The sequence below is a fragment of the Lissotriton vulgaris genome, chromosome 3_1, assembly GCF_964263255.1.
Source record: "Lissotriton vulgaris chromosome 3_1, aLisVul1.2, whole genome shotgun sequence".
Classification (NCBI taxonomy): Eukaryota; Metazoa; Chordata; class Amphibia; order Caudata; family Salamandridae; genus Lissotriton; species Lissotriton vulgaris.
The window spans coordinates 44,592,788-44,609,422 of NC_141689.1; the positions used below are offsets into that span (position 1 = coordinate 44,592,788).

Sequence of the window (16,635 nt, forward strand, 5' to 3'; positions counted from 1 at the left end):
CATGCCTGTCTCAGTGTGTGCTTCACTCTCTCTTACGGGCTCCATTCATAAATGTGTGAATGCACGTGTGAACATGCATGGACGTATGTGTGTGGATGCCTGGTGCAGGGTTGGTGGACGAGTGCACACACTATGACAGTCGTGCATGCCTGTCTCAGTGTGTGCTTCACTCTCTCTCACGGGCTCCATTCATAAATATGTGAATGCACGTGTGTACATGCATGGACGTATGTGTGTGCGTGTGTGGATGCCTGATGCAGGGTTGGTGGACGAGTGCACACACTATGACACTCGTGCATGCCTGTCTCAGTGTGAGCTTCACTCTCTCTTACGGGCTCTATTCCTAATTGTGTGAATGCACGTGTGTAAATGCATGGACGGTGGGTGTGTGTGTGTGTGGATGCCTGGTGCAGGGTTGGTGGACGAGTGCACACACTATTACACTCGTGCATGTCTGTCTGAGTGTGTGCTTCACTTTCTCAGAGATTCCATTCATAAATGTGTGAATGCACGAGTGTTCGTGCACGCATGCATAATAGTGCACATGGATCCTTGTGCGCATACGTGCATGGTCCTTTGCTTTTATGGGCTTGTCTGTGTAAAGGTGAGCTTGAATGTGTAAGGGCATGGTCAAAGGATGTATCGATGTCTGTATTTATTGTAGTTTACCGGGTGTGCACAGTACATTCCCACATGTGCAAGTGAGAGAATCCGCTTTTGGACACAGAAGTTCATGGGAGCATTAAGAGAGTTGCTAACACAAAACATAAACACTTGTACATTAGAGCGCTGGTGACCTGGCTGGGGGTCTCATGACATGTGGAGGTGTTGGGGGAGTAGTGGTGATAGTCCAGTCTCAGATAAATGGTAGGTTGGCCCAGATGGTGGAGTGCTTGAACGAGATGTCCCATCTTCCAGGGGACACTTAAGTGGTTATTTCAGAAGTCTTGGGTGGATATGAATGAGTGTGTGTGAATGGATCTGGTGCGTAGATATGGGTGAGTGCATGTGAGTGGGTGGATCTAGGGGATGACAGGAGGGAGTGCGGGTGTGTGAGTGTGTGCATGGATCTGGTGTGTGTAACAGGTGGGTGCATGTTAGTTGGTGGATCTAGGTGGGTGACAGGAGGAAGTCTGGGTGTGTGAGTGTGTGCATGGATCTAATGGGTAGATATGACAACACATGCATTTGAGTGGGTGGATCTAGGTGGCTGAATATGAGTGAGTCTCGGAGTGTGTGATTGGGTGGATCTAGGTGGGTGGACAGGAGTGAGCGTGATGCGTGTGAGTGCATGGATTGGGTTCATAGATATGGGTGGGGTCTTGTTAGTGTGTGGTCTAGGTGGGTGGATATAAGTGAGTCTGGGAGTGTACTAGTGGGTGGATCTAGGTGAGTGGACAGGAGTGAGCGTGGTGCATGTGAGTGAGTGTATGGATCTGGTGCATAGATATGGGTGAGTTCATGTTAGTTGGTGGTTCTAGGTGGGTGGATATAAGTGAGCCTGGGAGTGTACTAGTGGGTGAATCTAGGTGGGTGACAGGAGTGAGTGTGGGTGTGTATAGATCTGAGTGGGCAGATATGAGTTAGTGTGTATGCATGCGACTGGATGGGTCTAAGTGGGTGTGAATTAGTGTGGATCCATGTGAGTGAGTGGATGTAGGTGAGTGAATATAAGTGAGACTCACATTGTGTGAGTGCATGAATCAGGGTGGTTAGGTATGACAGCGGGTGCTTATGAGTAGGTGGAGCTGGGTGGTTGATATGAGTGCCCTAGTGAGTGGGTGGATCTAGGTGGGTGAATATCAGTGAGTTTTGGATTGCGTGAGTGGTTGGATATTGGTGAGTGGACTGGAGTGAGCCAGGGTGCATGTGAGTGCATGGATCTGTGTGGGTAGATACGACAGCATGTGCGTGTGAGTGGGTGGACCTGGGTGGGCAAAATGAGTGTTGGCGCTTCTGAGTGGGTGGATCTAGGGGGTGAACATCAGTGAGTCTGGGAGTGTGCGAGTGGGTGGAAGTTGGTGGGTGAGAAGGAGTGAGCCTGGATGCATTAGAGAGCATGGATCTGGGTGGGTACATATGACAGCGTGTGCTTGTGAGTGGGTGCACCTGGGTGGGCGATATGAATTAGTCTTGGTGCCTGTAAGTGGGTGGATCTAGGTGGGTGGGTCTCAGATTGTGTTAGTGGGTGGATCATTGTGGGTGGGAAGGAGTGAGGCTGGTGTTTGCGAGTGCTTGGATCTGGGTAGGTCAAATAACGGTGAGTGTTCATGAATGGGTGGATCTCAGGGGGTGGATGTGGATTATTGCAGATGCGTGAGTGGGTGGATCTGGTTGGGTGGCTGGCATGTCCGTGTTTTCTTACTGGCTAGGTGGGAAGTGAGGTATAAGGATCAGCAGGGAAAAGACCACCCTATTCACGTCACTGTTACATCTTCAGAACAGGGGCTGTATTTGCCAGAAGGGTCCTATGTCAAGGCCACAAGAAAGTGGTATCTGAAGCCAGTAATGCGCTAAGACCAGAGCTAGTGTGAACACAGCTGCCCTGCTGACCGCCTCCTCCATTGCTTTTCAGAGTTTCTTGCCGGATTCCTGCTGTCTGTCAACACCACCAGCAACCTGACGAAGCTGCAGATCCCGTACCCCCAGACTGGGAGCTGGTACCTCAGTCTGCGCTCCCTCTGTGCCTCCGACCGCGGCGGGTAAGTGATGCTGCTGTGGGTGACGTGATAGTGCCAACATTGGCCCATACCCCAGCTCTCCCACAACAATTATCTGAATAACAGACACAACACAATTGTTTGGTGGAGGGGTGACGTGAGATGTCCCTCCCCGGCCGCCATCGAGCAGGCCTGAGTGTGCCCTGCCCTGGGGGTGACTCTCTGGCCTCAGAGAAGGCACCCCACGTGCCTCAAACAATGGAATGAATCATGGGGGGCTGGGGCTCAGTGAGGGACAGTCCGGGGGTGCCCGCTGCCCAGAGCCTGCCCTTTAGTACAGGCAGTGCCACACGACACCCGGTCTCGTGGTCGTCAACACAGCTTTAGAAACAGAGATTGAGAGCCAAGATTAATACATTTCCGTTGTGGCTGGCTTAGAGTGTGCCGGGGTCCATGAGGGGGTATCAGCCGAAGTCAAAAGGGTCATGACATCACTACTGCTACCCCAGGCACCTGTTGATTTGTTGTCCATGTTCGAGGCTACCACAGCCGCCCTCCACTTCTCCATCTCCAGTAATCTCTGGGGCTGGTCCAAAGAGCCCCTTGCCTGGAATACATTTAGTTTCATTTCTGTGTTTAAAAAGTTCAAACCTAGCTGCAGCCGTGAAATAGATTGAAGAACACGCAACAAGCCTCACAGGGAAGCGACTTGAGGTTGTTTCCTTGAGTAGCGGGGTGGCAAAGCGGTAATGATCCGGGGATTGTTGTTTTAAAACTAAGGGCCGCATTTAGATCTTGGCGGTGTGTCCGTCGTCCCGCCGCAGAGGCGGTCCCAAGTACTCCATCGAGTAAATAAGGAAATAAGGAAGCTGTAGGATTCACAATTTTTTTGCGATTCCGATATGAATCCCGTTTTGCAAGTCCTTAATAGCGATTCCTTAATAATCACTATTAAGGACTCGCAAAACGGAACAATGATGAATCTGGCTGATGTCATTTAAAAATCAGCACCAATGATGCAAAAAAAAAGCCAATTGTGAGAGTTCATATCTAAAGGGAACTAGCTATAACAAAATATAGTTCAACAATAAACTAGCAAAATCTACACGTAAGTTAAAGGAGAGAAGCGTCAAAGACTGACATGGAGTCTGCCTCTAAGAAAAGAGATTAATCATCAGACTCTCTAACATGGAGGCTGCTCTGTTCAAAGGCAAAGAAGACTCTTGATTATGAAGTCTGGCAAAAATTCCACCTGGGAGCTGCTCGGTAGGAAAGCAAGGAAAAGGTCTCCAAGCACAAATCAAATAAGTCAACAAAAAGTCTTCAGAAAGTCTCTGGCAAGTCTAGTCTAGCACACATCCCAGAAAGGGCACATTTTATAGTTTCAGAGAAGTGAACATCAGCGCACCGAGCATGACGTGAAGTGGTGTGGTGAATCTGTACTAAAAAGATAGACAACACAAACCAATCAACATTGTAGAAATTGTGCTACATAAAATAGGTTAGTTTAGGAAACACCTAATCATGCATAAATGGTAAATGCAATTTAACTTACAAATAAGGGACATGGCATTGCACTATTCAAGCAAACCAAACAAGAAGCCATTTTAAAATGAGAGAAAATACAACTGTGGCTTGGGAAACAGTTGAATTGAATATTGCAACAGACAAGAACATCTAAACATGGCTTCCTCCTAAGGCACGCAGATAAATGCACTTTATTCGGTACAGGAAAACAGCACCATGAAATAAATACCATTTCAACTGTTTTATGGAAAGGAAGAGAAAGAAGCTTGTAAGAAATGTATTCATGCAATTTTGAAAGCCACATTTTCTTCGGCAACTTTAAAATGTAAGTCTGTGCAAACAGGCAAAGAGAGAGCAAATTACATTTGGGCATAGTTATACTAAGTAAAATACACGAAAATAAACCTTTTAAATATATATTTTTTTAATTTATAAAAACACTTGCACAGTACTTCTGATGAAATAAGTACCCAATTTTGCAAGAGTGGTTTCTATGATTTTGATAAATTCACAAGTAAAGTACCAGAGCTGTTGAGCCCGTGAGGTGAGCTCTGGCCTCCATTTTGTGAGATTGACTCAGCTTCTTCAGGCGAGAAAAGCTGTCTTGATAAGACCCAAAGGGTATTGTCTCTCTACAATTCCAGAGACTTCCCAGCTGATATTCTATCAGGAGTCCATCTTATTGAAGAAAAGGAAGAAATCAAGAAGGCGATACAAATGGAGGTGGCTGAAACTCCAACCCTTTCCGGACCTCTCTGCAATGCAGAGTATTCCACTCAATCACAGAGCACCTTTGACATGAAAAAACTGCCCTCCACTGGTGTCTCCCCTTCAGACGCTTGTTGAATTGGGGAGATCAGAAGGTGGAAGGGCCTTCCCTTCAAGAACAACAAGATATTCTGAGGATCAGAGAGAGAGGAACCAGGACACGTTGCATACAATTGCAAAGCTAATAGCAGCCCAGAGATCCGACCAGAGGGCAAACAGCAAATTCACAGAAAGAAGTGGCTACCTCCAGCCAAACGCGGCAGAACTACTTGAGTTGAGTCCAACAGTGGTGGTCGTGAAGTCTGGGCTGAAAGACTGGCTGGAGGTTTCTTACCTCTTTAATGGGGTCTTACTGTGTGAATAACTTTCTTGAATGAAAGGTATAAGGATCCAACTGGGTCTGGTGAGTGGCTCTTGTACAGTTGTTGTATGGCAAGATGGGGCTGGTTTACATGATTTGGCATGTAGGGGTACAATTTTACAGAATCAGTAACTTTACCGATTCGGTAAAGTTACCGATTCTGTAAAATACCGAATCGGTATTTTTACCGATTCTGTAAATGTCAGATGTAGGTGGGACTCTTCTGAGTCCCAAAGGCCCTACAAAATCGGTATTTTACCACACAATCCTATTGTGTGGTAAAATACCGATTTCAGGTGTGCATGCACATGTGTGCATGCACACCTAGCCATGTGACAGACAGACATGCCCTTAGGGCATGTCTGTGTGCCACATGGCGCACATGCCTATTTGTGGGGTGCCGGAGGGTGTCAAAGTGACACCCCCTGCACCCTTGTGAATTTCGGTATTTACCGATTCTGTAAATACAGAAGAGGTATTTCCCATTGATTCCTATGGGCTTTGAAGCCCATAGGAATCAATGGGAAATACCGATTCTGTATTTACAGAATCGGTAAATACCGAATGTTACAGAATCGGTATTTCCACATCTGAAAATACCTACATGTCCAATACATTGATTTACCGATTTTCAATTACCGAATCAGTAAAATTCGGTAATTAAAAATCGGTAAATCAATTTTACCTACATCGGGCCCTTAGTCTTTTGTGAATACCGAAAAGTAGTAAAGTTAGACTTTTGGTCTAAGTTTACCTTTGTGATTTCCGAAAAAGTAATAAAGTTAGATTTTTAGTCTTTTGTGAATACCGAAAAGTAGTAAAGTTAGAATTTCGGTCCAAGTTTACCTTTGTGAATTGGGCTCGCTGACCGTCTATCCTCCTTGGGTGCTTCCTGCTTATTCATCTCCCCTCAGATCTCCAACTCTATTTCTACCTCTCCACCTATCCCTGTCAGCTTAGGGGTTGAAAGATTAAACCTAGAGAGCAAAGACCTTCTTCTCTATCTTGCAGAAGCCATTCAGACTTCTAGAAGTCCCTTGACTGTAACTTCCTATGCCAGGCCTTGGAACTTCTCCCACAAGAGTGTTTTCTCCCCTTCTCCGTCGCTGCATCTCGTTCCCTTTCTGCTGTTACACGTTCTCTTCCTACTCTCTTGCTAGCCCCATCATTCACTGTACCAGCCCTGCGGACAAAGTGCAGAAAAAACTGCTCTGCTCCGCGGAGTTAGACGAGCGTTGGAGTGTGGTAAGTTGTTCTGCTCGCACTGAGGTTTAGTGCCAGAAGTTTGTACCGCACTGTAAAATCGCAGCGCACTGCACTAAACGTTGCACCTGAGGGCGCTGCTTCTTTCTGCCACTCGAGTAGATATTGTACTCCAGCGGCACCTCCTCAATGCTGGCGCCAGATTTCTCGAGGCGAATGGTCGTAACCTGTCGCAACCACCCGTGTTGAGAATTCTCGCCAGACTGAGGTCTAGCGTGTTATTTTTCTCACTCCCACTCACCTACTTAATGTTGGCGAGCTGCACAAGAGAAAAACCTCGGCTCTCTGTCGCGTTGCACAACTGGGCAAAACTCTTCAAACTCAGCCGGCAGTAATTCTTCGCCCACCCCTAATTTAAGCCCTGGGAATGAAGTTGAAGCTCGACTAGAGTCCGAAGAGTCGAGCTTGTAAAGGCTTATTGTGGAACTGTGTTGAAGTATCTTGAAGTCTCCACTTCACTTGTGTTATAAAAGTTTGTATAGCGCAGAGTTACCCAGAAACGTGTGTCCTGGCGCTGAGATATTGGAAACCATTAGGGTTTTGAAAGAGTCGGACTTTGAATTTTTTCTTAAACTGAGGGAAGCTAGTCCTTGGCCAAATTGAAGAGGGGAGCTCAGCCCGTTTTTTCTATTTGAGGTGGTAAGAGTCGCGCCATCTGCAGCATCTGGGGAGATTATGTGAGGTTGAGACTAGCAGAACATTCACTGGGCACAGACTCCACGCGCAGCAATAAAAACAGATGCTCTAGGTTTTAAGAGGACTCCTGTGGAACAGGACCAGTGTTGATCCCCGGGAAATGGGACATGCGGATAATTCTAGGTAGGCTGAGTACCAGTGCTTTATTTGTCATCAAAAATATTTGCCAGGGACCTCGTCAGGGGGCCACTTTACCCAGAGCCCATGCCAGCGCCCCCAATGACAGAAGCAACACAACTACTGAACATCAAACCCTACAAGGGTAACATTTCAGACTATTCGAGGCCCCATAGATACAAGAATTGCTTTGGCGGCAAGCATTAGTCAATTTTAATGTACATTAAATTAATTAACAACTGTTGTTGTGTTCATCTCTAATTTAGACAAAGAATGCCACCATTTGGTAGACTGTCATAAATGCCGGTGTTGACAATTAAGTGCTGGTGCCGAGCACCGGAAACCACGGCTCAAATTAAGCACTGCTGAGTACCCTCCTGTCAACTGATTTTGAACCATTGGTAGCTGAGCCACTCAAGAGGACACAGTGCCAATGTACAGTACATTAACACAGCTCTCTACAAGGTGAGAGCGTTAGAGACACATTTCCGGGCCACGATGTGGAGAATCAGAAAGATGTTTCAGAAACAGATGGCAGCAAAACTGTGCAAAACAGTCATGGAAGGCCGGAGGATCACGCCGGACCCATGTTCCGGCAGCTGTTCGGCCAACACGGGGACACATGCTGAATTTGTCCTGGTGTTGTTGTTCCAACACTTTGAGGCTCTCAACAGCGTCCCGTTGTCTACATTCCGTTTGGGAGGGGGCTTTCTGATTTTAGATTTCAGCTGGACTCAAAACAAAGGCCTGATTTAAATGGTCAACAGTCCTCCTTTTGTTCAAGGATGCCCTGGCTTGGGAGCTAACTGGAGCCTAACACCTAGACGCCAAAGCATGGAAGCAAACAAAGATCACACAACGTGTCACCACTTTAAAAGTAAACGAGAGAACATATTGGAGGCAGGTTTTTAACTCTGCTCAGTTCCGTAAGTAAGAGCTGTGCTTGCACTGAAAGAATCCAAAATTTGTGTATATATGAGTGATTATTTAAATAGCACCGACTATTTTGTATTACATTTTTATATAGCACTACTCATCCTAGTATAGGGTGCCATTCCTTTTTATATCACGCACAAAGGCACGATACATCATAAAAGTGTGTAAATCCATGTACTGGAAATGTTACATACGAGAATTAGTGCTATAAGGTGTAAGAACACATATCATCCATGCTTGTAGACAACCTCTCGTAAGAGTGAATGGTTGGGAGAAACACAAAGTCAGGATATAAAACATAACGCAGTCATTGTGTTGTGTGTTCTTACTTCCCTAGGGAACCTTTCTTTGTAATCTTAGAATAACAACAGATTCAGAAGAAACAATCGGGACCTAACCCATGACTCACAGCTTGCATGTAGCGCCTTGATGCCGAGAAATAGAGCGCTGTGCTGTACCAGAAAGCTGACAGCTGAGTAACCGGAAGTAACAAAATGCTTTCAATGTCAAAGGCATAAGCCCACTTACCTCACTAAATACAATACCAATCTTTAATCTGCATGTTACACGATGTGCTTTGCAGCAGGCACATTAACCCTCTATGCCACTTTATGACTCAAAACTGTGACTGGACAAAGCACAGAACTGTGATAGCCACTAGAAGTGCGGGGAAAACGATGATCACTGCAGCGGGTGTCTTAACTCTGTAAAATATTTTACAATGCAGCCTCTTGGTGACCAATTAAGTATTCTAAAACAGATTTACTGACACATGTGTCCTTAGTACTAATTTCTTTGCAGCAGATTAAAAAATATATATAAGTTAAATGTTAGACTCTGCTTTCCAAGCTCCACCCCTTGTGACTCCACCCCTTTTCTCTGCCATTCAACTCCCAATCTATGGGTTCTCTGAGTCATTTTTGTCCAGTCCCAGCACTGGCTGGGATACAAGTAGGAAGTGGAAACAATCTCATTATTAGTGTGGAGTGTGCCTGTGAGGGACATGGGTGCTGGCAGTTCTAAGCTTACAGAGACAAGTTGAAGTTGACAGCCAGTGAGAAAGTCTGAGTTGCCTAATTCTGCCCAATCTGCTGTGATCTGAGCGAAGAGTCGTGTATAGTGCGACACCACTGATACAATCACCTCCCGGTGTGAGATCGCACAGTCCATGTTTTTTAATACACTGCATAATACAGGTGCTGTTGATTTCTCCAGAGGTTGGTAACGCAACTGAGGCAAAGGGAAGCAACATAGGGGCATATTATCAAGGACCGGTGTTAAAATTATCGCCGTTTTATCAGCAGGAAAGTGCCGATAAAACGGCGATAATGGGCTTGATAATACGCCCTTGTTAATTCCCGTAGAAGCCCAGGTTCTGGTGTTAACATGGGTTTCTATGGGAATTAACAAGGGCGTATTATCAAGCCCATAATCACCATTTTAGCTGCAGTTTCCTGCCTATAAAATGGCGATAATTTTAACACCGGTCCTTGATAATATGCCCCTCAGTGTTTCCGAATCCATTGGGATTGGTGAAGGTGGGAAACTAGGATTTGAACCCTGTTATTCTGGCTCTAAAAGTGAGCAACTTTACCACTGGGGTACACCTCATCCCACCTCTTGCCATTCCCACCTGAACTTTCCATTGCTTTGATTGGTACTACTTCAGAATTGGACATTTCAGCTTCTTTGCTACTCATTAGGCAGGCCTCCCACACTCAAAGTGCCCTTCCCGATACATCTAGGACACAAGAGATTTAATTTGCCTTTTAAAACCTCTGACACAGACCACAACCGATGACAAATTTGTCATCAGATTGATTGATTCCGAAAGAACATAGAACCACGAAGCAGCTAGCAACCCCAGCGTCATGAGACCCTCATGGGTGATTTGCTGTCCTCAATAAGTTATTGATTTATCTGCAATTAATTTTTAGAGTAGAAGATCGAGAACGGGTAGGTCACCACTGAATCGGCACGCTGGAAACCTTTTGTTCCACAGCCAGCGTGGTCTCTGCCATCGACTAAGGGGTCAGTAACTTACCGAAAAGAGGTTGGGTTTTAGATATTACCAGGTATCGTTTACGGTGAGGATTTGGCTGTATGATGGCGGTGCCTTTTGCTAATGTTACCTACATTGTTCCCAACCAACAAAAAGGGAAAGATATCTGTCCTTGTTTAACCAAGAGGATATTACAATTCCTTCCTTATGCAGTCAATGGAGATATAATATTATTCAGTGCGACTTGGAATCGCACACGTGAGAGGGGCCATTACCTATCACAGTGTTTCGATGAGGAGGTATCTTTCTCCTTCCCCCCTCTCCTTGACACATCGATTAGAAATAAGAAGTCAGTTATATTATGCTGATCCATGATATATGGGGGTCACAGGATGAAACCCATTAGACAGTGACTTCTGGGACTTTAGCGTTTGCTCTGTTAAGCCACAAGATCATTGGATGGATATTGCCACGGATTAATATTATATCTTCATTGACTGTATAAGGAAGGAATTTTAATATCCTCTTGGTTAAACAAGGACAGATATTTTTTAATTTGTTGTGCCCTGAAGAAGTTCACTTGTATGTGGACGAAACACGTTGCCGTACTTTTTTGATACACAGTTATGACACAAAAATAAAAAGAAGAGTTTCTGCTACCTCTGGAACATTGTGATATATTTGAAACTATTTGGATTGTGGAAGCGGTGCCCCGCTGTTTGCTCTATTTATTTGTTTTCACCTATTGTAGGTTGTCACTCGTAGGGCAGAGGGTGCTTACAGTGAGTGCATACATTGCTATATTGAAATTACCTGATTGGACAAATTCATTAGTTGGAGATATCAGTTGTGTGTGCAGCATTTAGGTTTTGTCCACTGCCTTTTGCTTTTGTCTAAGATATGTAGATTAGGTTTCATCTTTCTGTCCTGAAGAATTTCCCAGATCGATAGCCACACTTGAGGCAAGAAACATGTTGAACTCCTCACACAGTATATCAATGAGCTGGATAAGACCATTACTTCCATATTCAGCCACCCCTTGCCATTTAATCATAACAAGAGAAGACTCCTAATGGTATCTCTTAGCAGTTTTTTAAACCTCAAATTCACTTTACACCTGTCTACACCAAGAGCATCTCCACCCTACACCTCACATCGGCTTCTCTTACGCAAAAGACCTTTGGCAAAGAGCCCCTCGAGGGCCTATTGGGCATTGCAGCACCGGCCCAGCGAAGGGCTGCCCAATGATGAAGCTTGACACCCATTCAGGTGTGTGAGGGCTCTTGCTTCTGAGCAATCCGATCCCCGGATCTGAGGTCTTAGTTTCCATGACTTAGATCCTCCCGTCCTTCCCTCACTTCAGGAGCTGCATATCTTTTGAATTACTTAGTGGGTTTACCCAGCTCCATGGGAGGATGAAGAATACCGTCCTAGGGACATTCGGTCCACACTAAAACCAGAGAGAAGCATTGACATAAATCCTATGGATGTCATCAACAAGAACCACTCTCCCCAATCTTGGGCATCTACGATATCGTTCTTCTAGCCATCTACACCTCTCTGCCATGTCAAACAGCATTCACCACAAACATCCAGCTTGACACCCTGGCACTTGAAGGTGGCTTCCACAGCACCACCCTGCACGGTTCTGGTCAAACCCGGAGAGCACAGCCCAGCTCCTCCCGATTACACCACCCAGGTCTTTGGCCATCTATGTAACGTGGGGTGATCCAAGGCTCTGCCCCCTTGTTAGTCATCTGCTCCTTGTGGATGGAGCTCCAAGGTGTCCGACTGGTAGCCATCGATGTCGGCATTCATCTGTTTATGGAAGGCATACAGCATGGCCTGAAGATCGCAGCCAGCTACAGCATGACCACCATTCAAGCCTGGATGTCCACAGCTGACATTACGTTGAACCCCAAGAAAATGAAATTCGTTCTCATCCCCACCACCAAAAGAGAAGTTAAGGAAATGGTTAAAGATAAAACTGGATAACTTCACGTTCCTGGTCAGCATCAAGATCCCAACCTCAGTTTCAAACTTGTAATCATGCTGAAACCAAAGCCATTGTGCGCCAGTTGACTCTTCTACATAGAGAGAAGTCCAATGTACCAATAGGAGTCCTCAAACCGGGAGATATCATTTAGTTTGCATGCAATACATTGCATGCCATTACAACGCGGTTGTTACGACGACCGTGTTGTTACATCGCATATAATTACATCGCAAGTCATTACAACGACTTGCTGTAGGGGGCAGAAGGTGTTGCATTTACAATCCAACGCCTTCCCTACTGTTGCACAAATTGGAGTAGGAATAGTAAATTATACTATTCCTAAATGCAGCACGCCCCCTACAGCAAGTCTTGCAATGTAATCGTATGCAATGTAACAACACTGTTGTTGTAATGAACACGTTGTAATGGCCTACGATGTATCGCATGCGTTATACCAACATATATTCCCTCAAACTTGATGTGTTCCTGATTCATCTTAATGGATATATTGCTCAATGGGTGGATGAATGTGAGACCAAGCTGCTCCCCTGGAGAAGAGTCCCACATGGGGCAGTTCACCTCATCAAAGCTCTTCAAGCGGTTATATGATTCTTCCAGTTCTAAAGGAATCGCACTGACTTCCTTGGCCAGTCAGCATTACTTTAAAGACACCAGCGTCAGGCACAAGGTATTTTAAGCGACTCCCAGAAAAGGCAAGCAGTATCATTCTCAATGGTAAACCTTCTGCTACTATTTCCCAGACCTCTGGATCCCGAGCCAGGTCTGCCAAGGGCCACCCCACATCCACTCAAGAAACAGGAGCCAAAACTGTGGGAAAGTGCAACCACTCGGTTACCGGATAACCTAAACTGGCTCCCCTAATCCAACCGCATCACTAACCAACTACCATATCTTGGTTTTCAAGCAAGTGCCATCTAAAGAGCTCCTACCACACTGGTGCTTGCTTCCACATTACACCCAGCACTCTCTTCCTACCAACACATTCTTACCCTTAGCATCTCTCACTACACACCGCCGTACGCCCCCACTCACTGTGTCCTCTTGTTTGCCCTTCTTCTTATGCACCCAGATGTATCCCCTCCTTGTACAGTGCTCAGTTGCTCCGCAGCTAGGTGAGCCCTTTCTAAGTCATACATATCCATCCACAATCCTGTGTACAGCTAGACGTGCCTTTGTGAGTTTCTGGGAGCGATGATGAAGATGATGTATGGGTCACTCCCTGGGCACACCTCTGATGGACAGACCTACGGAAGGGCTCTGCGTGCGCATTCTAAGCCCACGCGCCGCTGCTTGAATGCTTCAATGAGCTGGAATCCCCCAGGGTTCCCTGGATCAGGCAGGGCTGAGCAGGAATTCATTAGACCATCTGCTTGAGAGTCAAGCTTCGGAGGTTCTCTCACAAAAGCTGTTCATTCTTTATTTGCTCTCATGTCTCAAGGCCCTGGGGTGCATGCAACCTCTGAATACAACTCTAAAGTTCATTATTATTTGAATTCTTTGTGTTATCTTCGCCCACATCCAGGTCCACCAGGAGCTCTCAAAGTCTTATGAGCATTGACTCCCGGGCAGGCAGCTCCATCAATTCTTCCTTCAGCAGCAGCTGCCTTGGGAAGATTAAATGCTCCTGTGTTCTCTCTAAAAGGGGTATTACTTCTCCGCATCTATGCCTTTTTGATCAATACACGGATACAGAGTAACTATCAATATATGGTGGGGGATTCGTTAGTGTATCAATCAATCAATCAATCAGCTGTTTGTATAGTGTGTCTACTCACCTGTGGGGGTCTGAAGGCGCTGGGGGGGGGGGGGGGGGCAGAGGGGGCTGCTGGTCCGCCTGGGTGGGGAGGTTCAGTCGAAGAGCCAGGTCTTGAGGTCCTTTCTGAACTGTGCCAACGAAGTGGATTGCCTGAGGTGGAGGGCAGGGTGCTCCAGGTCTTGGCAGCGAGGCAGGAGAAGGATCTTCTCTACTGATGAGGGAGGAATCCCAAAACAATGGTGACTAGAGATATGATTTCGAAAGACGGAATTAGCTGAAGAATAACATGAGCTTTGTGTGAAAAATGGAACTACCACTACCAAGATGTATCGGGTAATGGCGCTCTTACATGCAAGCAGTGCGATCCTACCCACGTTTACTGATAAAAGGCTCTCATGAGCTGCCCCAAGCTGACGAGCTTTGTAACGCCTGCACGCTATGAGTGAGATTATACCTGAGAAAATTAGCAGCAGGTCCAGCAACCTAGCAACCTGTAATTATTCTGTACTGATGAGGGGCGAATCCCGAAACACTGGTGTCTAAAGAGATACGATTTCGAAAGACGGCATAAGCTGAAGAATAATATGAACTTTGTGTGAAAAACAGAACTACAACTACCAAGATGCTATGGGGTAATGGCGCTGTTACATGCTAGCAGTGCGCTCTTACCCACTTTTACCAAAGAAAATGTGTGTTCATGGTCAAACTGAAATATATTAAGGTAGTTATTGAGCAGCTAAAAGGCCGGCTAGAAAAGTGGAAAAAAAACAGGGATCGTTGAAAATTCAAAACCAATATGTTGTTGACTGTGCCCCAGCCCTACCAGCTTCCATAGCCGCTTGATAACAATATTTTCTTAAAGGCAGGTCCACCTTTCACACAGTGGATAAAGTAGGATTGGTGGGGGGGGAAAGGGGGCTTCGGCAGCTGTTGAGGGATGGGGCCCTCGGAATATGAGGTCTCCCATTGGCCTCATGAAGGCCGACACCCCAAGACCAGTGGCGTGTGCGTTTTTACGCTGACTGCTGCCGCTGGGGCAGTAAGGCGTCGTTTCATGGATTCGTGATAACAATGTTTTTGAATTTAAAATAGGTTGATGACATGTTCTCAGATCCTAATGTTTTTTTTTAAATGTATGAGTTTTTACCCAAAATAACCGTACGAATACTACCGCCAAAACGTCAAAGCGTTTGTTCCTAATGCCCCTGCGCTCCACTACCTCCCCCTTGATTGATAGCGTCTAAATAAAGTGAAGGCCAATATTCAGATGGCTTTACTTGGCCTGAAGCCAGACAGGCTTCCCAGGCAGTGTGCGTGCGTCCATGCGGGGGTGACCGCATCGACCGCCTTCACTTGTCTGCTCGCCCGCCCACATTGCATGGATTTCAGCCTTCCTTGACTGACAGGTGCTCTCTCATACTGGGTGACCCTTAACCTGCACGTCACATCCTTCTCTTAGAGATGTCTCTGTTTGCTCAGCCCCGCCTCCTCACAGGGGGTTAAGACAAGGCATCAACCTCAATTCACTAGTTGCCAGGGGTAGCTGAAGTGACATCTCATGCGCTTTGACCTCCACTTTCACTCACACACATACTTATACACGCAAATTCATAGATATACACCAGGCACGTAATGCCGTGTACACAGCCCCCCTGTCCTGTGTCTCAGGGGTTCGAGCTGGGCAGTGTCTGGAGCACACCCGAGTTTTTCACAGGTCTTTGAAGGCCATTTATATATTTACATACCTCTGTCAACTGGTTACCCAGGCTTAGTTTTTTCCATATATTTGTATTTTACATTAACTGCCGTAGTGTGAGAATGCATTTCATGAAAAGGAATATAAAGTAGTGTTGCCAAAAGAAAAATGCCAGCCATGTGTTGTTTAAAGAGCCTGGAAAGACCTCGTCTTGACACTAAATATGTTTATAAATAAAAAGGTATGTATTCATTTGTTTGTTATGTTACTTTTCTTGTCTTTGTTCTCTTCAATTATCAGTCATGGATCATTCAGGCCGCCCCAGAACACAATTAAAAGTGTTTTCTATTTATATTTGATGTTTGAAGTGTGCATAGATCAGTGCTGAAAATACTGCTTTAGGTGACTGCTTATTTTTGCCTCGTCTGGGACATCAAATTAATGAGCTGGCAACCCTAATCATAAGACTGGAAGTGTGTTGCAGGATCAGCACATTATTTATTTTCTCCACCCTCGATCCCTGATTAATCTCTTAATAGCAATAGTTTGACCTATACCTGAAACTCTACGCCACTGTCAATAACATGCTGAGGTACTTCAAGTGTCAGGGAATGCACCCTGCATTCAGACAACTCACTCCTCATTCTCGCCTTCACTTTCATGCTCACCCGGCACTACCAGCGATCACAATGCACTCACTGATCACGATGCACTCACACCATTCACCTGCTCACCCTGCACTCACAGTGATCACTCTGCACTCACAATGCATGTGTGCTGTTTACCCTGTACGTCACCCTGCAGTCACAGGAGCGCTCTACTTACCCTGCACTCAT

At 45.9% G+C, this 16,635-nt stretch overlaps 1 protein-coding gene across 1 annotated transcript in view; it reads left to right on the forward strand.

Moving 5' to 3' along the window:
- The window catches only part of TMEM8B (transmembrane protein 8B), a 445,096-nt gene that overhangs the window by 358,170 nt on the left and 70,291 nt on the right, over window positions 1-16,635 (forward strand). The window contains exon 8 of the mRNA XM_086960043.1: window positions 2,576-2,702. Coding sequence (XP_086816169.1) covers window positions 2,576-2,702 — 127 coding nt within the window. The remainder of the gene's footprint in view (window positions 1-2,575; window positions 2,703-16,635) is intronic.